General features: G+C 45.2%; 2 protein-coding genes across 6 annotated transcripts; both read right to left on the bottom strand.

The window, feature by feature from the left end:
- Nucleotides 1-343: 343 nt before the first annotated feature.
- csnk2b (casein kinase 2, beta polypeptide) lies at nt 344-6,562 on the bottom strand. 2 transcript variants are annotated; one of them, XM_073483922.1, is made up of 7 exons: nt 6,442-6,562; nt 5,785-5,866; nt 4,808-4,910; nt 3,964-4,079; nt 3,627-3,702; nt 3,124-3,313; nt 344-2,393 (listed from the first exon to the last, which is right to left on the bottom strand). In XM_073483922.1, exons 2-7 carry the CDS (start codon nt 5,854-5,856, stop codon nt 2,303-2,305), a joined length of 648 nt encoding a protein of 215 aa, XP_073340023.1. In that variant the 5' UTR covers nt 5,857-5,866; nt 6,442-6,562; the 3' UTR covers nt 344-2,302. The 2 variants fall into 2 exon arrangements, with proteins under 2 accessions (XP_073340023.1, XP_073340024.1); XM_073483923.1 differs by having other exon boundaries at nt 6,502-6,548.
- Nucleotides 6,563-8,239: 1,677 nt separating this feature from the next.
- prrc2a (proline-rich coiled-coil 2A) lies at nt 8,240-24,689 on the bottom strand. 4 transcript variants are annotated; one of them, XM_073482793.1, is made up of 17 exons: nt 24,583-24,689; nt 20,520-20,671; nt 19,268-19,445; nt 19,003-19,099; nt 18,559-18,643; nt 18,317-18,460; nt 17,885-18,126; nt 17,614-17,702; nt 17,283-17,434; nt 16,582-16,684; nt 16,303-16,492; nt 16,000-16,092; nt 15,220-15,766; nt 14,850-15,106; nt 14,382-14,688; nt 14,051-14,273; nt 8,240-13,907 (listed from the first exon to the last, which is right to left on the bottom strand). In XM_073482793.1, the coding sequence occupies exons 2-17, from the start codon at nt 20,632-20,634 to the stop codon at nt 10,853-10,855; spliced, it is 5,877 nt and encodes a 1,958-aa protein (XP_073338894.1). In that variant the 5' UTR covers nt 20,635-20,671; nt 24,583-24,689; the 3' UTR covers nt 8,240-10,852. The 4 variants fall into 4 exon arrangements, with proteins under 4 accessions (XP_073338894.1, XP_073338897.1, XP_073338896.1 ...); XM_073482796.1 differs by having other exon boundaries at nt 18,559-18,640; XM_073482795.1 differs by lacking the exon at nt 24,583-24,689 and adding an exon at nt 24,357-24,456.

The following is a 24,689-nucleotide window of genomic DNA, read 5'->3' as shown; positions in this document are numbered from 1 at the left end:
CCAGTGTTTTTCTTTTTTATTGTGCTTCTTTGGCTCTAATGCAGCCTCTCATCTACAAGTAACTGGTAACTACAGCTATCAAATAAATGTAGCGAGTAAAAAGTACAATATTTGCCTCCAAAATGAGAGGCAGACGTAAAACAGTAGCAAAAAATGAGAAATACTCAAGTGAATTACAAGAACATCAAAAGTCGACGTACACTGGAGGCTTCAAATGAACGTGAAAACAGCCTTCAAGTGTTGAACTCTGCACACACGTCGTTCAACACAGTGAAGCTCACACTCAGCTGTAGGGACGAGAAGAAAAACACATCTTTGGGACAAAAGGAAAGGACAAAAAGAGTATGAAAAGAAAATAGAAGTTTATTGAGAATTCTGAATCCTGCTCACCCTTCCACAGTAGCAGAAAGACAACAAGAACACAGACAAACATTAGTTAAAATCTGGACACATAAATACCGCTTCTCTTGTCTCATGAAACCCCAAAAAACAACCTGTTCCAGTCACACGAAAGCAAAGTGGAGAGTGAAGGGAGGGCAGACGAGTATCTGCTCCACTGTTTCTAACAAAAAGAAAAATAAAGAGCGGCTGGTGGTCTGACTGTCCCTAAACCTGAACATAAATAATGAGACTGTGCTGTGGAGAGACACCAGTGGGATCAGTGCAGTGGTGGAGTGAGCTGAAGGATTCAGATTGTCTAAAGTCCTCTTTCTCTGAGTCTCCTCCTTGATCTTCACAGGCATAGTCTGACATTTTGGAAAAGTATGGAGAGTGAGATGAGAAGACTGACGCCAGCAACCGGTTAGCTTAGCTTAGCAAAAAGACTGCTGGCCTGGCTCAGTCCAACCGTAATAAAATCTCTAAAGCTCACCGACTTTCTGCTTCCACATGTCCGACCTTCATGCTAAGCTAACCAGTTGCTCAACACCGTTTCATATCGATCTCATTCACTCTCCGCCAGAAAGCTAATTTCTCAAAAAGTCAAGCTACTTCTTTGAAGGAACAGTCCACGGCCAAAACCACAAATTTATATTTTTCTCTCCCCTGTCGTGCTTTTTAATCCCTCTTATTGTTTCGGCATGAGTTGCCGAGTTTTAAGGAGATGTCGACTTTAAAGATGTCTGCCTTCTCTTTAATAAAACAGAACTAGATGGCACTCAGCTGGTGGTGCTCAAAGTGCAAAAAACAAAATAAAAACACATTCGACGAACTCAACAGCAAAATCTCATTCCAGAAATCATGACCCGGTTACCCAAGATAATCCACAGACCTCATCGTCAGCAGTTTCAGAATCACTGTGCAGAAGGACGTCTACATCTACGCTTTGAGCACCGCGAGCCAGGAGAAGGCAGACATCTCTTTAAAAAAAAACACCAAAAAAAATCTAATGGATTAACAAAACTAGAGTTAAGAGGAATAATATATATGTTTGATTTTGGGTGAACTGTCCCTTTAAGGGAGATGACGCTACGAGGGAAGGGCGGTGACGATGCTGCGGCACACATCTCGCAAAAAAATGTAGCACAGGTTATATTTTCACCAATACAGACAGTTGTTTGACACGCGCACAGACAGCTGGAGGCTCATTACAATTGTCTGAACGATTCGGGAAAACAAAAACTCGTGTTAGTTTGATCTACGTTACCTCCTCTAACAGCGGAAAAGACGTAAAGTTAACTGAAGTTGTGAGTGCCTCTGGAAAAACAAAAAACAAACTGGGTGTTCCCTCTGAATCTTAAGGCAAATTCAACAGACAAACCTGTAAGCAAATGTAAGAAAGAAAAAAAACAAGTGACAAAGAAAAAAAAACAACCGTCCAAACTGTCTCTGCGGATGCCAGCCTGAGTGTACATGCACTGGGGGAGGAAGGGGAGGCTTCCAATGACGGAGGGGTTTTCACCGCCACCCTTTACCAAACTGTGCCGAATACAGAATACAAACAAAGCCAGGGGAAACGTTCCCTGTCGTGTCAGTTTGGTAAGGGACGTGCATGGAAATCCCGTGTGTGGATGCATTTGTTTATTGTGTGTGTGTGTGTGTCTGTGTGTGTGTGTGTGTGTATGATCATGGCTGTGCGTTTTTATGTCTCGCTCACACTCAGAAATCTTTACACTTTTTCTTTACCCCTAATCTAAACCAAAATAATACAGTCTTCAGGGTGGGGAGGGGGCATCTGAAGAGCTTTGTTAAATGCAGGTGACCCCTCCCCTTCTGATGATAATTCTTCCTGTCTTCTCTCTATACGAGTCTTCCTCCTCCTCCTCCTCCTCTTCTTCTTCCTCTTCCTCTGTCCTGGGACGCTCTAGCGAATGGCCTTGACGGGGCTCTTGAAGCTGGAGGCTGCTTGCAGCTGCAGCTGGTAGGCCATGGGGTGGATCTTGAACCCGTACAGCCTGGAGGAAGAAGACATTTGACAAACACGTGTGAGCGTTCACTGTTCACTGTTCACTGTTTATGTTGGTCAACCACACGATGGAAAGTCCTGAGTGAATCGAAGGCTACACAAACAACACAACACAAACATGTGCACTCAAACGGACGAGGCTGTTTTCATTTGATCAGTGTTGTATTTGCTTTTGGGGAGAGAGAAGTGATGTGTGACTGTTTGTAATCACGACACCCTGAATGTCACATCATGAGACCTTTTCTGTCAACAAACGCTTCTCATTTTCCAGATCGGCTGTGTTTTCTCCTTGTGTGAGCGAGCTACTTACCATCCCGTTGTTATTTCAGTCGTGGAGGACGTTAAAGTGTTGTAACTCTGGATGGCAATGCCGTCTTCTGTTGCTGGTGGTCTCTACCGGTTTCATCCGATTATACTGCCCTGCTCTCGTCTACTTAAATGATCATCTGGTTTCCTACTGTCTACTGCTGCCTGCCTGAATCCATCTGAATGCAGCATTATACACAGTGTTGTGCAAGTATAAAGTGCTCAGTTACATCAGAATATTATAAAAAATTCATGTGAAGCATCCACATTATAACACTTGATTATGTGATTGTGGTATCCAACATTCTGACTGCAGTTAACACACTATTATATTATTCCCTTCTGCATCCTGACGACAGCTTCTGGTGTTAATCTACAGGAGAACGCCTTTGGGTCTGACCTGTCGTACTCACCTTGGGACAAACTGGTTGGCGGGCCTCTTTGGCCTGTACTCAGGGTGAACCATGAAGAGCATGTGGGGGAAGCCCGTGCCAAAATAGGCTCCATCTGTGTGGTGGTGCCTGGAGGACTTGGGTGTGTAGACATCCATACATTTAGGACAGTACAGCTTCACCATGGCCTCTCCAGGGATGTCTGACAGACCTGTGGAGGAGGGAAGATACCAGCTTAGATATGAACAGAATAAAATCTACTGTACACATGATGCTGACTCGCTCTGGATCACTGCAAATACCATGTAAACACTTGCGGTTTCCTTCCTGGTATTTTCACACTTATTTTCACACACAAAATGATCTCGAGAGAACTGAGAAGTTTATCAAAGGCAGGTTTGTTGGAAACAAAATAGGAACAGTATTCAAAACCGCATGGCATTAATCCTGACAGCAATGGCGAGGACATGTTTCAGAACGTCAGATAAACATTTTAATAATTTTGAATTTCTCCTTTTACTCACCGATAGGAAGCATAGGCTGATTCTCACAATAGACACGGGGGCAGTAGCCAAAATCTCCCTGTTGATACTTCTCCAACTGCAAGTTGTAAACCAGGACATAAAGAGTCGATAAAAATCATCACAGGTGGCAAATACTTCTCATTTTACGACTCCGTTACAGGAAGCTTAGAAAGGCTGCAAACTACCCCTTTTACAGAATATACAGAGTCAGCAGTCATGTCTAAACTGACATGGTGCATATAATTTTCCATCCCATCAAGAAAAAAAGCAATGGAGAAACATTTTCCCTAATGCAGACGGGGGTAGTGGATTTTTTGCTGACGCAGCTGGCGCCTACCATCTGTGCGATTCCTCGGTTAGTGAGGATGTAGCGTGCGTGGATGAGGCCGTACAGCATCTCAGCTGCCTGCTCGATCAGGTCACTCTGGTTGGGATTGTCCTCCAGCTCCTCATCTGCACACAGAAGGAAACAGAGAGCAGCGTTGGTGTCCACGTTTTCTTTTGACAGTTTACAGAGATGCAAAACTGTGCTGGGAAAGCTTCGACAGGGACAGGGAATACCGAAAATACAACAGAGGACTGATCTTGTTAGATGTATTTTTAAGAACAAGAATGAGGACAAGTGATAGTTTCCTAAACAAACAACAGTAGATGTGAGAGGGAATGAAGAGCAGCAGCTGATATAACTCACATGGTTTCAAAGATGCTGTTAAAATGTACAAGGGTGAGTTAGAGGGGGGGGGGGAATCTGAACTGCTGGGTATCCAGGAGGTGAAATCATCTGAAAAACAGCACCACAGCAGCTCTAAAACAAACTAATGCCGAGATCAATCGTTCACTTTAATCTTTGTTTATTAGACGTCATGTGCAATGGTACTCCACATGACAGATTAAAAGAGCAGCACGTTACAGTCAGGATCACTGATGAACGTCTCTTTCACTCTTACTTTTTGATTTGTTGCACATGTTGGCTGGTAAACGAAGATGCAGATAACGATTTAGTCTCACCATTCAGTTTTTAAAGCTGTGTAAAGTTTTTTTCAGCTCATTTCTGTCACCCCTCTCTCCTCTTGACAATTACCACAAACGCATTTTGGACATTTCAGACATTTTAGTCAACAAAAATGTTGCACTACATTCTGAAGTGCTGAAGTGTGTGTGCATGAAAATAGTACACAGACCTGGTTCAAGGTCCAGGATCATGTCTAGGGCCTGGCGGTAGTGGGGAACCTGCTCATTGAGCCCCGTCAGGTTGAACTTGTCCTGGATGTAGTCCTCATCCACCTTTGGTTGGAGAAATCACATGAGAAGCTGATTATTCTGTAAAAACTTGGAGTGACGTATAACTCTAAAGGACAGCATAGAGTTAGATGCATAAACATACTTGTTTATCACTGTGATCATCGCTCTTGTACATACTGGCTTCTAAATGTGATACCGATGAAGAACATGGGGTTCAAAATCCACTGTCACAAACTCAAGTAATCTCTTCAGGGCCAGTGTGAAGAGGAGCGATGATTACAGCGCTCCTTCAATGTACACATGGGCTTGAGAGTAAAGTTTAAAGCTAAATTTGAAATGTGGTTTATTTACGTAGTTAGAGCATAATCTAGTTAAGCCTTGATGGAGGATCATGTTACTGAAAGTATTCAAACTCACAAGATAGCAGTTAATCTTCTTAGCAACTCAATGGCTCAGCATAACGTCAAGCAAGTGTAAAGTGATTCAAAGGAACATGATTTATTCAGACAGAAAGTCAATACAGGGGATATAAACTCATGAATACAGCCGCATGACTCCCTGCACAAACTTTGATTTCAAGTTTGTATTAACTTTTGTTTTTTTGCTACTTTACACATTCATGAAGCCATTTTGTTCCCAGCTCATAGGTCACTAAGAAGATTTCCTACCACCAGGTAAGTTGGTTCACGTGCAGGAGCTGACACATAACATACAGCTGTAGATCAGGGTCGGATCGGGCTCTGTGTAGTTAAAGTAACAGTCATGGAGACCGCAAGATGTCAAGAAGAAGTGTAATGTGCTCTTCTCGACTCATTACCGTGGAGTTACACATGTTTAAAGTTCAGTCTCCAGCTTAAATTTGAACTCATCTTTTATATATCACTGCATGGATGACAAATATTAGAGAATAACTCACCTCACAGAAAAACTCATTCCCCCTCAGTCCACAGAACCAGGAGATCCATGACACTTCTTCTGAACTGCTCATCTCTGAAGACCTACAAAACATAGAAAATACTCAAGTTATGATACATTCATACATTCATCAACTACATTGACACTTTATAACACAATACTAACCAATTTCTGGTGTCAAATTCATACCTTTAAATATATCCTTTCTCGGTATTTTCTCAATGATAGTTGTGCAAGTTTGTGAAATTAAAGGACTGGCATGAGAAGAGCAACTGTATAAGACAGTAGTTATTGCCCAAACCTGATCATGGCTAACTAGCTAGCTAACTAGCGTTATCGTCTCAACACCGCTAGTTCCACAAATTTACATAGTACATTAATACTGCTGTTGAATCCGTCCAAAACGTATTTTATTAGTGTTTAGCCCAAACTTAAATGTATGGTTCAGTCATCCGCGACCACAAATGATTAATGTAGCCGACGTTAGCTCGCTAAGCTAAATCTTGCTAACGCTAGCGGCTAGGGACCCAAAATGAAATTCAATATGGCGCATCGTTGCCAACAGGCCTCACAACAAAGATAAGGTCTTTACGGAGCCGCCCCTGCCTCCGCGGCCACATGCCTCAAAACAGTAACGTGGGCTGTTCCGCTAACTTACCCGGCTTTCAACTTTTATACTCCCGAAAAATCCGTCAGATCAAAAATTTAGCAAGCTCACCGGTGTAAATAAGATGGACACCACCTCCCAGTTCACCCTCTAGGTTACGTTCTTCCTCTTCCTCCGGTGCAGGCAGACTACAGTGCCCATGATGCTTTGCTGCCCCCTACTGTTCGCTGTGAGTATTACACATGATTTAAAAGGTGCAACTGGCCACCATGTGCAGTCCCATTCTTTGTAATAAGGCCTCTAATGTCAGAATCTATCATTATTATATTTTGATTTATGTATTAAAGGTGCAGTATGTAGGGATTAGTGGCATCTAGCAGTGACCAACTGAATACCCCTCGTCCTACCCTCCCTACAGTGGCTGCTAAGTACAATATATCTCTGTAGACATAGAAGGCTCAGTCTAAGGTCACAAAAACAAAACAATTCTTAGTTTCAGCTGATTATACACTAATAAAAAACATAATCATGAATATTATATTCAGTAGAGTGGTTTGTAGTCCTAGAACCTGGAAATCAGTTCGCATTTTGTTTTTTTTCATGGATTTTCAGTTAAATATGTGAAATAAGGTCTGTCGTTACCACGAAGCGTAAATTAAATCTCTAGAAGTAAAAAGCTTTTCACTAGAGGTTTAATTTACGCTTAGAAAATCACAAAAGTGGTGTTCATGTGTGAAGATTATCTTGCTGAACAAAACATATCATAATCTTGTGTTTGTCACAGAGATTATTTTCAGCGATAATCCAAAATCCAAATCAAAAATCTCAAAGGCTTTTTGTCGAGGGAAATGGAGTGACGTAACTTCCGTGTTAGCCTCCAAAAATACGTCACCGCTACACCACTCCATTTCTGCCAATATAACACTGTAAATCCTACACAGTACACCTTTAAATGTGAATTAAACATGTTCTATTAGTCTATGTATGACATAAACTACTGGATAAACTGGATTATTTACTAAATAAATAATGATATTTAGCCTTGATTACAAAAAAAAGTATTCACAGGGTAAGTCATAATTATTAGATAAAAAAAGTACAAGATAAATGAGGATGTTTTTTAATATAATTTTGATTTATCTCATGATTTTGGTTTTTAATCTCATAATTAGTCCTTTTTTATCTGAATTATGACTTTTTATCTAATAATTTTGACTTTATATCTCATGACTTTATCTCTTACCTATGACTTACCATGGGAACATTTTTTTCTTTTAACTGCTGGAAACGGGCTTCAATAATACGAATTATACTGAGTTGACCAATTATCCACCTGGACAATTATCAGATCTCATATTCACCATTTTCTGATTCTCTTTAATCCGACTGCAAATAAATAAATACATTTTAAAATGTGCTACTTTGGCTCTGATGCAGCAAGTAAACCCGAAGTAACTCTTCACTAAAGTAATCAAATAAATGTAGTGGAGTTTAAGTATAAAGTAGCAGAAAATAGAAATACTCACGTACAAGTGCCTCAAAATAACACTTGTAGAGTAAGAAAATGTACTTTGTTACATTCCATCACTACATATTTCTGATGTGTGGTGTCCTTACATAATAACTAATAATTATGTCTACAGAATTGTAATTACCTGAAAAATGGAGGACAGATTGTCCTCTCAGGTGTGCCTCACCTACAGAGTTACACCATCATTAGTCAGTTACACCTCCGCGTTCCTGTCGTGTCACGTCAGATCACGTGCAGTGACAAAGGTCTTTTATCTCGCTCCAGTTATTGAAAATCTTCCACTTGGTCCAGCCGAGAAGAATGACAGAAGACGTGTGATGACATTTTCCATTAAATCAAAAGTAGTTTATTTAACTTTGCCTTCTCTGTATAACTTTATTATAATAAGACACTTCTCTGCTTGTACATTGCTCCCTTGAACTAAAAATGGCAACATTTGTTTGTGGGAATGTAAGTTGGGGTAGACAAAAACTTAGATACATACCAATATACATACATGTGTGTATATTACGGTTCCATTAATAAAACCATAAATGCTAAAAACAGTTTGAACCACTCCAGGTACCTTGGTAATGCTGGAAAACATAGTACAATCTTCGAGTAATTTTTTTTATCTGGAATACACTACTTTTTGTTTTCTTTTTAACATGGGTACATAAAATAATGCGCACATCAACATTAAGAGTTAAGGAGGGATGAAGGACTCTTTGAGCCAGTGTTAAGTGTACAGCTATCAATGTATAAACCAGTAACAGGCAAGGCGAGCTGCACCCACGGGTGTGTTCATGCTTAGAAGTCAGTGAGAAATAAAATAAAAGTCCAACTTCACTTGCCTGCAGAAGAATGTATGCTTAAATTACACAAAAAAAAAAAACTGGTGAAGTTCTCCACTGCATGTTCTTCATATACACACAGCTGAATGTATATATGCGGATGTATTTAAGAAAAACAGTAGAATTGTCTTAATAATATTGGTTAAATCAAGTGTGGGCAAACAAGGCAGAAAGTGCTTGCCATTCATGTTAACCCTCTGGTCCCCACCCCTTCCCCAGTTATTACACAGACACCAGAAAACACACACATGCCACACACACGCACATACACACACATACACAAATCATCAAAATGCCCTACTCACAACATCCCAGAGACGATCTTCAGACTGTCAGTAAACAAACAAACCCCAACTTACAGCAGTGACAGAATTGATGCAGATGTAGAAATCGATTTAATTCACACTGGATGTTGTCTCAAGCCGTGTGCCATTTGTCTTTTTATGTTATGATACAAAGTGTAATCCTACATCAATCCAACATTTCCTCAACGCTCCAGGTCGGCATTATTCGTTGCGAGTGAAATCTTGGAAACCGTGTGAACTGTAAGAAGGTGTGACACCCTTTCAGCATTGTCCTGAATTCGATTAGCGCGGGCTACTGGTTAGCCACCGTGTACTGAAAAACAGCCATCCCGTGAACACACACACTCAAAAATACTTCCTCGGACAAGGAGCTCTTGGTAGTAGTCCTTCTTGGTGTGAGGAGGAGGAGGGGGGTGTAATAGTACAATACTCAGCTGAGCTCTGTACTCTGGGCCCAGACAGAGTACCTGTCCTGTTGCATCACATGTAACTTGCCCAAAAACAAAACAAAGAAAAAAAAAACAGCAACCATGGATTTTTGTTTAACTACAAGGAGTGCTTACTAGAACAATTACCTTTGAAGCATACATTTTTTTTCCTTTATTCCATCATGACCTACATTTCTATCCCATAAAAATGGAAGTCACTGAGGAAATATTGGTTGTTAAAATAAAGCCATCAAGCTATCGATACAGTCTTCAGAGGGTAAACAAAACTCATGAATGAGAGCGTAAAACTATTGGGATAATTTTGATTTTGTGTGCAGAACTTCTGCAGGTAAAGGGGATATACTATGATAAAGGACCAACCAAAAGCTAATGAAATGCCAAAGCAGGTCAACAACTTGTGGGGAAAAATGAAAAATAAAAATCACACCGTCTATCTGAACAAGCAGCAGAAACATTGATATTAAAGACAAATCAATGTGAGTGTAGGTGAGCAGTAGTACTTCAATGGGTCTTATCACAGTAACCAGACACGTACTTCGCAGGAGACCAAAAAGTCAGCGGAAGGAGGAAGTGGGTAATTTAGTAAAAAGGTATTTTAATGACCTGCTTTGTAGAGGAAAACACACATTTCCCAGAGGCTGAAACTTAACTGACACAAAGCCAAAAAAAAAAGACAAAGAAACAAAACATCTTATGTTACATTGTTCTCGTTAAAAGATGAAGCTGCACTCGTTCCCTTTGTGAGGGAAGTAATGCAGAACTGCACTACTGAATACCACCCAAGGCCAAAGTGTGGTAGAAATATACACAGGTACATAAATATAAAAATTAGCCCGATCTGAACATTTTCGCCAAATTTAATCCCACGTTTTCATTTTTGCACTCACACGACTGCATGTGTTCCATGTGTTTGTAAAGATGTCATATTTGTGCTTGTATATGTGAGTGTGTGTGGAGCTCTGTGTGAATGTCTTCTGTCAAAACCACGTGCACCTCCATCGCAGAACCACATGCTTGTCAAATCCAACTGGGGGTGAGATTCTCCAGGGGAGGTAAAAAGGAGGGGGGGGAGGGGCACAACTGAATGGAGAGCAAGATGGAACAGACGGAGAAATTTACAATAACGGACGGTAGATAGATTGATGCAAAGGGAAAGAGGTGACCGTGGTGGTGGTGTTGGTGGTGGGTGGGGGGCTTAAGTGAATGTGAATACCATTTCCATTTACTGTACAATACACTAATATGTTTAGGGCTGCCAACAGATAAGCCATGAAATCAAAACGGGATTAAGATGTATGAGGGTGGTTTGAATGAGGGTGGGGTTTCATCTGAAATGTTTTGAAATCACTTCCTATTTTTCGGGGAGGGCCAGTTGCCACGCTTCTCCCCCCGGTTGCCGCCTCCGCCACCGGGCCCACCTCCACCTCCACCAGGCGGGCCTCGTGGGCCTCTTCCTCCCCCTCCACCTCCGGCTCCTCCAGCGTTCACCCTGCGGTTCTGTCGCTCCATGCCAGGACGCTGGCTCGAGAAGCTTCTTTTATTAGCCGAGGGCTCTTTTCCCGTCATCTCACGCTCGACCGCACCTCCGCCTCCGCCGCCCCCTCCTCCCCTTCCCAGGTGGTGGGGATGGTGAGAAGAATATGACTTCCCTCCTCCTCCTCCCTCCCTGTCTCTGAACTCTGTGAAGTCGCTGCTCTCAGAGGCGGTCTCCCACTCCTCGTTGGCTTGGTCTGAGTTCTGGTTGGTGAAGTCAGGGGACTTTGCTCCATGGCTGTGGTGGTGCTGGGGGTGTGTCGGCCCAGAGTTGCCCTGGTTGTAGTGGTGATGGTGGTGGCTGTTTGCATTGCCAAGATGCCCGCCACCACTGTTATTGTTGGTTGTCACTGTGGTGTTGTGGTTAGCATTCTGGGCATTGCCAGTCACAGGAGCAGAGACAGGGGCTCCATTACTGTCCTGAACTGAATTCAGGGAAGGAGAGGAGGGCCTTCCTCCCCCGATGACCCCCACTCCTCCGTTGATACGTGCAGCATTCTCTCGCTCCTTCAGCCTCCGGAAGCGGGGCGGCTTGTCCTGCTGATGCTGGGAACGCCCATGACGGCGACGTCTAGGCGGTCGCTCAAAACCACTAGGAGGGAACCCACGGTTAGCAGGAAGAGGGGCCGCATTTGGCCCTCCAGAGTTTGATGTAGGGTTGGTTGAAGCTTGCTGGGTCACAACTGCTCCATTTTCAGTGGAACCATGTGTGGCAGGGGCTGCAGCGGGCGCAGACGGCTGAGGGGGATTTGACCCCTGACTTTGAGCTTGACTTGCATCAGCCATCTTGTCTTTCTTCTCTCCTCCATTTCCTCCCCTGCCCAAGTCTTTGGGCCCAGAGGTTTGTGGCGGGCCTTGTTGCTTTCGGCCTGAGGCGGATGACTTGGAGGAACCACCGTGAGAGGCAGAGCTGGGTCCAACCCGATGTCCTCCAGGTGGTCCTCCAACATTGCCACTACCTCTGTAGATGTTTCCTCCTCCACTTCCTCCACCTCTGCCCCTCCTAGAGGGCACACCCCTGGGGGTGAAGACCCGGGCCTGGGACCCTCTGGGTGGTGCAGATGATATGGAACCAGTGCCAGTGGTGTTGGCGTGATCAGAGCCATTCTTGGTGTTGGGTTTCTGGTTGTCATCCTTGTCGGAGTGACCAAGGTCACTTGCACCACTCTCACTGCCAGTCTCTGAACCCCTCTCCCTCCTCCTTTTGGGGATCTCCTCATACTCTGAACCCTCACTGCGGGTTTCACTGCGGTTCCTGGCCCTGGCTGGGTTATGTTGGGAGCGATCCTGACCATGCCTGCCACTGCCTCCTTCACCCTTGGACTCATGGTGGTGGCCACCAGCAACAGATGAGCGGTAGTCTCTGCCGCTCCTGCCACCCATTCTGCCCCGACTGCCACCAGTGGGCCCGGCAGTGGCTGTGGCCGTGTAGGTACCACGGTAACCACGGCCACGGCCAAAGAACTCTCCCCCTCGTCCACGACTGGCTCTACCACCTTTGGCAGGGACTCCATGGTGGCGGGAGCCGCTGCCTCCTCTCTCAAAGGAGCGGTCCCTGTCCCTCCTGGAGGAGGACCCTGAAAATCCTGAAGAAGTGGTGTCTACATCTTTGGGCCCTCTCCCTGACCCTCCTCCACCTCCTCCTGAGGATCGTTCTTTTCCTCCATTCCTTGGTTTGGCTGACTGCGCTGACTCATCTTTATTTGGAGCTGATGTGTTCTGGGAGTTGGAGGAGGCTTCCTGCTTCATGGAGGTGGGTTGGCCACCCTCTTGCTCTTTATCTTTCCCAAAGCCTACACTTGTTTTTTCTCCATCAGCTTCCCCTCCATCTCTCTTCATCTCCTTCAGCACTGGCTTCTTAATGGGGCCAGCTCTCTTGTTGGCATTGCTGCCTCCAGTCTGGTTGGAGGGTTTGTGGTCTGATGCAGTGTTGGAGGAATCCTCCCCTCCACGGGGGTTGTTCCCACCTCCTGCATTGTTCCTCCGACCATGTGAGGACCCTCCCCCTGTGTTGCTGCTGCCAGGCCGTGGGCCCCACTGGGTCTCTGTCTTGTGCTCCCGTCCCCCTCTTTGGTTTGATTTTGGATGGGGATGCTGCTGAGGCTGAGTGTGACTGCCATGTTGAGAAGGAGGAGGGCTTGCAGTCACGGAAGAATGCGGAGCATATGCTGGGCCTGTTTTCTCCTGTTTCACATGGCTGCTACTGCCGGCACTGCCACTGTTGCCTCTTTCAACAAGATTGTGCCCGATACCAGCTTCACTCTCTCTCTGGGATGGGTGGTGATGCTGGGCAACTTTGACATTACCGTCCTCCCTTGCAGAGGAGGAGGAGGAGGAAGAGCAGGAAGATGAGAGGGAAGGTTGGTGGATTGTAGAAGAAGAGTCTGTCTTCTTAGCAGAGGCCTCAACAACTCTGTCACGGCTGTTCTCTGGCTTATGCGGGTGGAGAGGGAAGTGAGGCTGCTGAGGATGGTGGCCATGATGGTGGTGAAGATGAGAGTTGCTCTCGACTGGGATATCGGCTCGACCATTGCGATCATAGTGAGGGTGTGGGGCTCCCCATATCTGGCCCTGCTGAGATCCTCTGGGATGCCCTTCATCCTGGTGGGTGAAGCCATGTGGCTGGTTTCCCCTCTCGCCTGCCCTCTGCTGCTGTTGGTGGGGAAGCATCCTGGCACCCTGGTCAGGGAAATTACTGTAGTTGCCCCGCCCGCTCATGTAGTGATGAGGGTGGTGGCTGCCTCCCTGGGCCCCAACTTGAGTGCCAACTGGAGGTGGAGTCTGATTGGATGTCCCAGAGTTGGAGCTTGGTTGCTGAATGGGTCCCAATCCACCCTCTCGCATGCGGTGTGGAGGAGTGTCACTCCTAAAGAAGAAAAATACAAAATTCAAATAACTAAATTTAAGTGCAGTTTCACCTGTACTACAGTCAGACTAAGTAGTTGTAGCATACATACATACATACATACACTTTCAAACTTATTCTCAGACCAACTTGTGTATCCATACCTGGGTCCTTTGCCTCCATCATCATCCTCCAAAGCCTGTTTCTGCCTGTGGGGGGAAGCCAACCCACGGCCCTCCCCTCCACCCGGAAAGACCTCCGGCCCCCAGGCCAGCTTAGGATCCATAGGGGGGGTCCCACGGTGAGGGTGCCCTGGATGCTGTTGCTGCCTGTCAAAGGGGTCTGAACCAGATCCTCCAGAATCAGATCGCTCACGCCCAATAAGCCCTGTGAAAGAGAAGAATTTTTACAAGAAGTTCTGTAATATAGCATTACTGTATCATTAGATGATTGATGAAAGTGATTGATCTCACAGATAATGTCACATCCACTCACCTGATGGATGCATGCCAGTTGAATAGTAGTCCATTGGAGGCGGACGGCCCTGCATCATGCGAGGGTCCATGTAGGGCATCATCATCCAGCGAGGGTCAAAATTCATTGGCAGGGGTGGGGGTCGAACCATATTGCTGGGCTGATACAGGGGTCCACCTTGCTTGGGTCCAGGCCCAGATTGGGGTGTTGAACCTGGTGAAGGACCCTGTGGAGGCTGGGGCTGGGGCGACAGCTGGCTTTGTGATGCCTGGCTGTGCTGCTGCTGTTGTTGCTGCTGCCACTGCTGCTGCTGCTTCAAGAGCTGCTCCTGAAGAGAAATCAATGTGAAATGGAAAACACAGGATTTTAAGAGCAGAAATATGAGGTAACTGTAAAGGCATACTAACACTACAACAGCTCTCTTTGGAATATTTTCTTCTGTAACAACCTTCCAAGAAATGGAGACGAAAAACAAGTTCAAATCCTAACCTGCTGCTGCCTCTGAAATCGAGGTGGAAGAGACTTCTGGTACTTTGAGTAACCCTGGCCTGGAGGACCACCAGCTTGACGACCTGCTACCCCTCCAATATTCTCAATCTTCACAGGTTCGACTCCTCTTTCACCTCCACTTCCTGCACGAATGTGAGGACTGCCCACGGTCTCTTCCTTGATTTCTCCTGGTAAAGGTACATCCAGCGTGGGCTGCTGTGGCTGTGACACAGCTGGCTGGGGACACGGCTGGACATCTGAACCAAGGAAATAGGATTAAATCACGAGCCATAATCAAGAGGTGGAAGCATTATTTGAACTGCCAAATTAAACAGTCTCATCACTGATCATGTGTACGTGAGAAACTCACCTGCACTGGAGTCATAGCTGCTGTTGCTGTTGGCTCGCTGTCGGTCACTCACTCCAGGACTTGTCCCTGGCTGCACAGCCAGCACTGGAGGCTCTTCAGGGTCCACACAGGGGGATGGGGGCTGGCTGATGTTGGGGGAGGAGGCTGCAATAGATGGACTAGGGCTGCCTGCTGTGGCAGCTGTAGAGTTTCCATCAAGGCTGGGAGTTTTACTGCTGCTACCACCAACTCCTATGTTGCTGCCCTGCTGCTGTTGCTGCTTCTCATCCAGCCTCTTAAGCTTCTCTGCGCAGGCTGCGCGTCTCTCCTCCTCCATCCTACGTTCCTCCTCCTCACGCCGGCGACGGGCTCGCTCAACTGCAGCGGAGATCTCAGTGGAGGACTGCTTCCTGCGCTGACGCCAAGTCTCATCCTCATCATCCCCCTGGGCTCCATGAGCCAGCAGGCCTGGCTGGGGAGGAGGAGTAGGGCCTCCTGCTGCTGGCTGATGCTGGGTGGGACCAGGTTTCCCTGGGCCTACAGGGGAGCTCTGGTTGTGGGGCCGGTCCTTTAAAGTTAGAAAATAAATGACGCTCTGTTATGCAGTTTTCAACTCTCTAGATGAAATCCCTGCAATTGTGTTGAGAAAAATGTTTTTTGTATGATACGAACGAATGTAATAAAACTCAAGAGGTTAAAGGTAAACTTAAAACTGAAGATGACTCATCGATTTGACCTGTGGGTGGTGGATGAGATAATGATAGAAATGATTTGTCTATGAGGCCCCGTCAGGATGTCTACCTGTCGGTAAAAGGAGTAAGGCCCTTGTCCGAGGAGCGGCCCAGGTGGGGGGGAGGGCTGCTCCCGGGGACCACCCAATCCAGGCCTGCGCCCCTGTATACAGGCAGACACAGTTAGCCATGCTACACCACAATAATCTACACTGACAGAAACACATACACACGCTAACACACCTCTACCCACAAATAAGTCGGTGCTCAGCAGTATGCACAATATGTCCTGGGATGTAAATTTAGACTCTTTTCACAGCTCGAGTACGGCCTGTCAATGCAACACCCTGTTGCTGCTGTTTAGCATCTCTACCTGGTAGTTGGCCGGTGCTCCCTGTCCCCCCCAGCCACTGCCTCCCTCCTCGGCCCATCCTGGCTTGCTGGAGGGGGGCTGGGGGCCATTGTCAGCATTAGACGGAGGTGTGTGGCGGTTGTCTCCGCCGCTGTCCGAGGCTCGAGTGCGAGAGGTTGCAGGGGGAGCATCCTGGGACCTCTGCTGCTCACTGAGGGCGAGAAAAATAGCATTTTCATTTTCATTCCAAAAACTATATGGTCATAATTTGTAGTTTTGACACATTGAATGTACACATACCGTGAGTCACTGTTGCTCTCGGTTCTCTCCTCTTCCCCCTCTTCTTCTCCTTCATCATCACTGAACTTCAACTTGGCGGAGTAATCGATCTCCTCGTGAGCCCCTGTTAAAGCAAAAACCAAGAAAAACATCAAAACCATGTTTGTACCTAACACTTTTATTCATACTATGCTATACATTATTCATCATCCTTCACTTTGATAAACCTGATCCTCCAACACCACCCCCCTCCTCCTCCTCCTCCTCCTCCTCTGAGCTGACTGTTGTGACTGAAAGACCTCTGCTTGTATCAGCAGAAAATGTGATATGCAGAAACATCTGCAACGTAAGAAAGCGTCAAGTTCTCCCACTACCGCAATGTCATCACATCCTTAATCATTTAGCATCACATGCAGTAAATCAACATGCAATACAGATTAGATAATAAACGTGTCTGGAGACTCAAATATACAACAAACACAAAAATGTAGATGACCAAGTATTTAAAAAAGACAAAAAGAGTGGAGATTTTGCCGCTTTCTATATTCTTCTACATGACTAGATTTTTTTGCATGTGCTATGATTATGCTATGAGTCATTTTCTTGATGTGAAATGAAACACTCATTATCTAATCAGTAGCCACTGTATCTAAACATCTGGATCACAACAAGTTCTCCATTGACAACCCTCTTTACATATTAGCAGTATTTTTTGCATTTACCTGCCCAGCCCTCGTCACCATCATGGTCCAACTCATCCAGCTCCTTCAGGTCATCCTGCTTTAGGATAGAGGGTCGCTTCACCACCTCTCCACCTGTGTCACGTGGGCCGCCCTGAGGCCTGTTGTCAGGACCACCCTGCCCACGAGAGAACCTGAAAGAGGAGAGGAGGTTCTCGGTAAGCAAAATGTTTAATATTGGAAAATTGTGATTCAATTTGAAATTTAGTTGCATTGTGAGCATCAAGAGTTTATTAACTACTGAAAAAGAGACCAGGTCAAAGAATTGTCATGAAGTAACAAGCTCTGGAACTCATTTTGGCAAGGACCATACCTTGGAGCGGGTCCTTCCCCAGGTGCTGGGTACCTGTAGGGCCCCTGGGGGCCATATGGGGCCGGGAATGGCAGGTAGGGAGGATACATCTTTAAAAAAAACAAAAAGAACTTTTCAATTTAAACGCTCAGGTTCATATAAAAACTTCTTTATAGTAAGTAGAGCTGTCGTAAGAGAAGATGCAGGAGGCTTGTTTAAAAATGCTATGAAAAGAAAGTGCAGCGGGCCCTGAACAGAGAACAAACAATAAAAAGCCAAGAGGAAAACTCACGAAGGGAGGCATGATCCCTCGGTACTGAGGAAACCCAGGCCCCACGGGGGGCTGGGGCAGGGGCAAGGCGGGGCTGCCTGCGGGAGGGTTCCTAGGTGGCCCGTGGGACTGAGCGTTTAGAGGGGGGACCCCAGCTGCCCCATCCATCACCAGAGCCCCGCCAGTGCCACCCTCCACTGCCCCCTCCCCAGACAGGGTGGGCGCCAGGGCTCGGCCCCCACCGTCCCGCCAACTTGTAACGTCTGAGGAAAGTGGACACGAGAGAGGACAGAGCAATCAGTATGGTTTATGAGCTTTAATGGAATAAGATCATAGATACAAGCCATTACTCTAGAAAGAATACTAATCATTTTAACAAAGTTTTCTCACCACAACTGACTTATTTAAGTAACTTGCTGATCAATTATTTGAAATTAAGTGGGCATCACTCACTCTGGGGGCGGAGGCTTGGTCCGGGCCCATACCACTGATCTGCAGTGCCCTGTTCTTTGCCAGCTTTGTCCTGGTCGCCAGCCGCCTGCAGGGTGGGAAATTCCTCGCGAGAGAATGGCGACGGTTGGTTTGATCCCTTTCCACCTGCGGAATGGGAGGGCAAGGGGAAAATGTTATCACATCTGTAATGAAAAGCTCCCTCCAGAGAACAGTACGAGAGATACACTAAAACAAGGACTTACCATCCCCTTGTGTTCCATGTGTAACACTGGCCTGTGCCCAGGACCTTGCCCCTACGGCCTGGGTTGAAGCTGGGGCCTGAGCCTGCTAGAGACACATACCACATGATAAGTCAGTGTCTCTCAAACTTTTTACATTCTGTACCACCTCAAAAGTAAGTAATCAAGAATGGCATATTTGCGTGCAACAGGCATGAATGTGAGTATGTTACAGACTGAAACAAATATTACAGGAAAGATAAGATAATTTTAAAATACATTTCAGTTCAAGTATCTTTATTTGCAATATCTTGATAATAATATATAGATTAACTTCTGAGATTCCTCCGTGTGCCACAATAGAGATGCGTACCACAGCTTGAGAATGGAGGTGGTAAGTCGACTGTGACTGTGGACATAATTAACCAAGAATTTGACTTTGCATTCATGTTTCTATGACGTCAGTACCTCTGAAGCTGGCGGGGTTCTCGGGCGGGTCGGTGCAGGTGTCGGTGAAGCCACAGGCTGCTGCGATTCCGGCTGCGGTGCTGACAATGCATCGGTACTGAGAGAAAGAAAAAAAGTCAAAAACGGGGAAGATATTAGACAAGATTAGACAGCTTCAGCACAAGGAAAACTGCAAAGTGATTTCTTCCTACCCACGTGTAGCGACTTAAACAAGTAAAAGTTGGAACAAGTGTGATCCATTGGTCGATAAATGGAGGACATTTACCTCTTTGGGTCTGCTTGTTCCTGCTTGCTTGCCCATCCTGTGCCGTCTTTGGGAACGAGCGAGACGTTGGGATCGTTGCCTTTGTTTTCCGCCTTCAGACTGGGCAGGTTGGCAGGGGGTGGCATACGCCGTGCGGAGGCAACTTTACCAAGAGACTGTAGGCCATGGCGGGGGGGAACTGATATGGGGAAGAGAAAAGAGGTCATTAGCACAGATGGACCACTGAAACCTGACACCAATTAAATCTACTGGGTGCGAGGGGGAGCCTGATGACAGGGATTCGCTTGCTGGAAGCGCAATTAGGATGCTGAACAAATGCCACAGCTAGAGGTTCGGTAGTTTCAGTCTGATGATTCTGATGAATATGAAATAGAAAAAAAGCTTCTCTGCGTTATTATAAACCCTTCAGTGAACCCACTTCAACTACAGTTTATGGAAGAGTATTATGATATAGATGCTCACAGAGGCATGGAAGAGCCTTCTGATTGTGGAAAGTGAAGCTATGCTGAATATCAATCCCTCATTTGTTTCCTCGAGGCTCAGAGAAACCACAGCAGTGCATGGCTTTGCTGTGTAGGAGGGGGAAGTCTGTAGTTTGGAAACGGGGACAGCTGCTTAGATCTAGTGGGGAGCTTCTGAATAAAACATAGACTGGGGACTCAGCACAGAAGTCAAACAGCGTCCACAAGTAAGCCTCTGTCTTGGGTCAGGCTCAGTGGCTCCGAGGCTCAGCTGACACGCCGAGGCTCGAGATTTATTCAACCTCCAGGCCATGTATAGTTTCTCGCCATATGGCTACAGTTGTGGTGCAACCTTAAAGAAAATATTATATTTCTTTCAGAGACAGGTGCAAAGGCCCATAAATAAGGGTAGTAAATATCCCTGATAGCTGAATAATATTAACAGTATCAGCAAAACCAGGTTGGCGCGCGGTTGAGAGGTGCAGCATATCATCCACTTCCCGTATTGGAAATCGGCACCACAGCAATTAGGGAGGCAGTGGGCTAATGCATCATAGTTGCAGTACTCTGTGTCAGGAGACAACACAGCACAGCAAGGCACTTTTAATCAAAACACCAACGGGCAAATCCAACTGTGACGTAGCAAATCTGTTTATTTAGGCTGGATCTGATCAGTTACAAAACAACTCTTACATCTTTAGCTGAAAAACAAACTGGCAGAATTTAAAAACAAATACCCTGGGTAGAAAGACAAGACAGAGTGTATGTGGTGACAGCATCATGATACTCACCAACAGGCTTTTGTGTTTCAAGGCTCTTTCCTTTGTATGTATCAAACAGGTTGAGAGACGCATACTTGGTTTTGCCTTCCTTCCCCTTTGCAGTTTGCCCAGAGCGCTCTGACATTGCGCTGTCCGCTCATTGAGTATGGTGAGCCCTGAGACTGGGGGAGAGCGAGGGAGGAAAAGAGAGAGTTAGACAGAGATTTGACACCAGGTTTGCTCAGAAAGTGAGAGTAAAAGTGTTGCCTGCGTTGAAGCGTTCATTCAAAACAACTAGCAAAACAGAAACCATCGCACGCAACAACACATCCTGGACATTTGTGCTGTGGCCCGACAGATTCAAATAAGGGATTTGAATCTGTGTGGTATAATTAGGCACTCAGAGTAACTTGCAGTTATGTTTTCCATAGAAACAACAGTAGCACAACACAGGCAGCTCTGTGGACCATTATATATTGCAGGACAATCAATCATGACACATTATGGTGTTTGTGTGTGAGGGAAACATTCTCGTAAAAGGGAAAATAATTTGAAAAAAGAGCTGCTTGGCAGATTTTCTGCTACTACTCAGGTGTGAAAGCCTCTCCTTTGACAGGCACAACAACCCTGCATAGTAGGAATAAATTATGATGCAGACAACAACAATTTCTAAGGCTTGTCCTACAAAAAAGTATTCCTCAAAATCCAACACCGAAGCCGAAGTATCCTGGTACATTTAAGTCACTTTTTGATCATGTACTTTTGTTGTATTTATGCATTTTTGGCCAGCCAGTCCACGCATATTAAAATAGTTGTTGTAGTCGTGTAGCATGCCACTGGGTTTGAACTGTTTGGTTAATTGGCCAATGTTTACAAAATATCAGCAGTCTGTGGTTAAATAAGGAATTGTCTGTGTTGCAGGTATTTTTGAAGCCAGCTGTGTTGTCGTCCCTTTGAGAGTCACCACAGAGATGAAAGTGTCTGCTCCACAATAACGACAGAGCGTGTTAAACTGAAACAAATAAAAACATTTTTGTATTTGGGGATGACCTATTTGTACTCCCACACACAGCCGCTATGTATTTGTCCCCACCCATGTTGTTTGCACTGTTTACCTGCTGCTGTACTGTCCTGGCAGCATAACTCTTACTGACACATGAGGAAAAAACTTGGTGTGTGAGTGTGTGAGGGTTACTGTGCACCTACATTTGTGCAGCATTCCTCTGAATACATTCTGGTTTTGCACCTGCTTTTTAGGAGCCACACAGGTGACTCAGCCCTGGAAGGACTCAGAAATCGTTGGTAAAAGGTATCTTATCTTGACACACCTAGTTCAGTGCATGGCTAAACATCTCATCAGAGTTAACACCGTACAAAAGAAAGAAAAGCTAAGCTAAACGGCGGTTTCTATGGCAACGCATTATAAATGATATTCTTCTATGCCTTGCCTTGAGACAGGGTTGGCTCCATGGCAACTGCCAGGCCTTTAGCTTGAACTCATTTTACTGCACATCAATAAAACACACTGTGCCGACATCTGTCCAATTCAGAGTGATTTGGCTGCAACCAGCAGGTTAAACTGCCGCCCCCACACCGCAACAAACTCCCATCAGGAACAATTACTAGGGAGCAGATGACTCTCCTTCATTATTATAGTACACATAGCGTTCATCGTTCCTTTCATTTGCTTTGAATGAAGTGGTGAAATGATGTGAGCCAATCCAAAACGGTCCATGACCAGAAGAACAATTTCAGAGCTAAACAAAGACTTCAATATATCCGCTGGTTGATATTATCAGCAGATATGATGTCCGATATGCTTCCAGCTATATCAGTTTGAAGGTATACTGTGGTATAAAAATTAATGGTTATCATACTGTATACATTTGTTTTTCTAAAAGGTATTTAATTGTACAGTATTAGCGTTATCAAATATATATAATTTATGTTTATATCAAGTTTCATATCTGTCAGGAGAGAATATTTTGTCAAAGTATAATAAAGCCTTTATTCAACCTAAGCTAACATTTCCACTGTCTTTCTTTTAAGTGTCCTTGTAACTATCAATAACTGTGTAATACCGCTGTGATACCAGGACACCATGATATTGTCTCAAATCGCAGATTATAATGCAAAAAAAAAAAAAAAAAAAAGGATGTTTAGGGTAATTTGTAATTATTAAATTTCCAAGCTTCCTGCTACACTTCCCTGATGTCATTTTAGACAATAAAATGTATTGTTAAACTGTAAAATATCCAAATCACATTTGAGAGATCATTGCAAAAAATGTGTATATATCGGCTGATACATTGATGTCAGACTGTTTTATTCCCAAATGCTCTATATAACACTGACCAGTGTATTATTCAATAACCAGAAGGTGATGTTGTAATCTTAACTCATGACTGCTCCATCCATCTGACCAGACCTGAATAACAAGTCTACCTGAGTGCAACAAGGTTCATATCAGCAATGTGATAACCAACAGTGCCGTGCCTATGTTCGGCCAACCAACACATTCATACAGGGATGATATAAAGCCCCCCAAAACAGTCCAATGTAAAGCACACTGATAATCCTTACGACACAACGCACGATGCCTGCAACACACACAGTAAAACAAACACATGAAACAAGCAGATCCGCAGAGCAGACAGCAGCACTGCACCGTGCCTCAGCAGCCAGATGAGATTAGAAAATTAGGTCGTGGGATGGCTGGTCAACTACATGTTGTATGGGGATTAACGGGGGCCAGCAGCAGCTACACTGCCGAGCTACAACTGCAGCAACGTACACCACAAAGGGGCCTTGTAAAGCTAAAGCTACCCGTGAGCTCTGACCACGGAGCTGCTGCACCTTTATCTTTGGGCAAAAATCAGATGGAGGCTGCGACAACAGCAAACACAACCAGCATTATATACACACACCACAAACTGCAGAAGCTACCGACGCTTAAAATACCTTTATTGTAGTGCTAACTAACGTTAGCCTCGGCTAACACGGGGCCTCAGCGTTCGCGTTGGGAGGGGGACTGCGTTGATGTTTCATAATGCTTTTTCGAAACCTTGCGGTAACATTAGCTTATTGCTCTCCATCCCTGCGAGGTGCAACGTTTTGAATCACACCCCGACATCGCGACTGGGCGTTTTTCGCCAATAGATGTTTGCTTATCTGGCGTCTAAAGACGGCAACAGGACAGCGCAGGAAAAAAAAAAAGATTTTATTAGGAGAACAAAACAAAATGGCGGTGGAGACAGGCCCGGTGCATATTAACGTTCACAGACCGGCTGTGTGGTTGAGCGCTAACGAAGCCAGCCGGCCGTCACACTGCTCGCACGTAAAGACGCAGGCAATGTAGGCAAATTATCGGTAATTATTATTAAAAAAATATCAACCGAAACAAATATCCGGTTTTAGCTAACGTCGGTGTGTCATAAAGTGAGACTTCATTGGCTAAAGCTAACCTGTGCTAACGTTTGTGCACTCAACATTAGCTCCCATCATCACCAACCGACCGTTACCGAATATTCCAACAACGGGCTAACTTAGCAGCCATTGTGTGCAAATTTAATATGTACGGTTGTTCACAAAACGTAATAATTTCAAATGACAAAACGCTGGCTACCCCACTTTACCCCAAAAGCTAAGGCTAACGAGCTGGACAACCAGCACCTAACATTAGCTAGCTAGCAACAACAACCAAGCCACAGTGCCTTTTCTCATAAAAAATAACACTGCCCCTCCACAAAAACATCCCCTCGGGTGAGCTAATTCAATGTCCAGTCACACTAACAAGAGTTTCTGCTCGTTACAACGCCGACTAATCGTTGTTTGCATAAAAACATGCCACATTTTCCGGCCACTGACCTGGTCTTGTCCCGACTTGTCTCGAGGTTGTATCGCAGAATGAGGTTAGCTATGCTATCGCGTAGCTTTCTAGCAAAGTGACCCAGGCAGAGCGAGGCAAGCTAGTAGCTAAAGCAACGCATAGTCAAACACACACACACGCGTTTTGCAGTAGCTTAGATCGCACTAACTTAGGAACGAGCGGCACCGTAGCGTTACAGACCGGGAAAGGAATTATTCGGCTTACTTGCACTCCTTTGCTTTTTTTCCAGAAACAAATGAAAAAGGGGGAAAATAAAACTGTAACACTGGACTCGATCCGTCAGCTAAAGAGCCGTCAGCGGCTACTGGGTG

Source organism: Pagrus major, chromosome 16 (genome assembly GCF_040436345.1).
Source record: "Pagrus major chromosome 16, Pma_NU_1.0".
In the NCBI taxonomy this organism is placed as follows: Eukaryota; Metazoa; Chordata; class Actinopteri; order Spariformes; family Sparidae; genus Pagrus; species Pagrus major.
Note: the sequence above shows the minus strand (reverse complement) of the source record. Positions and strands in the feature narration are given on the sequence as shown.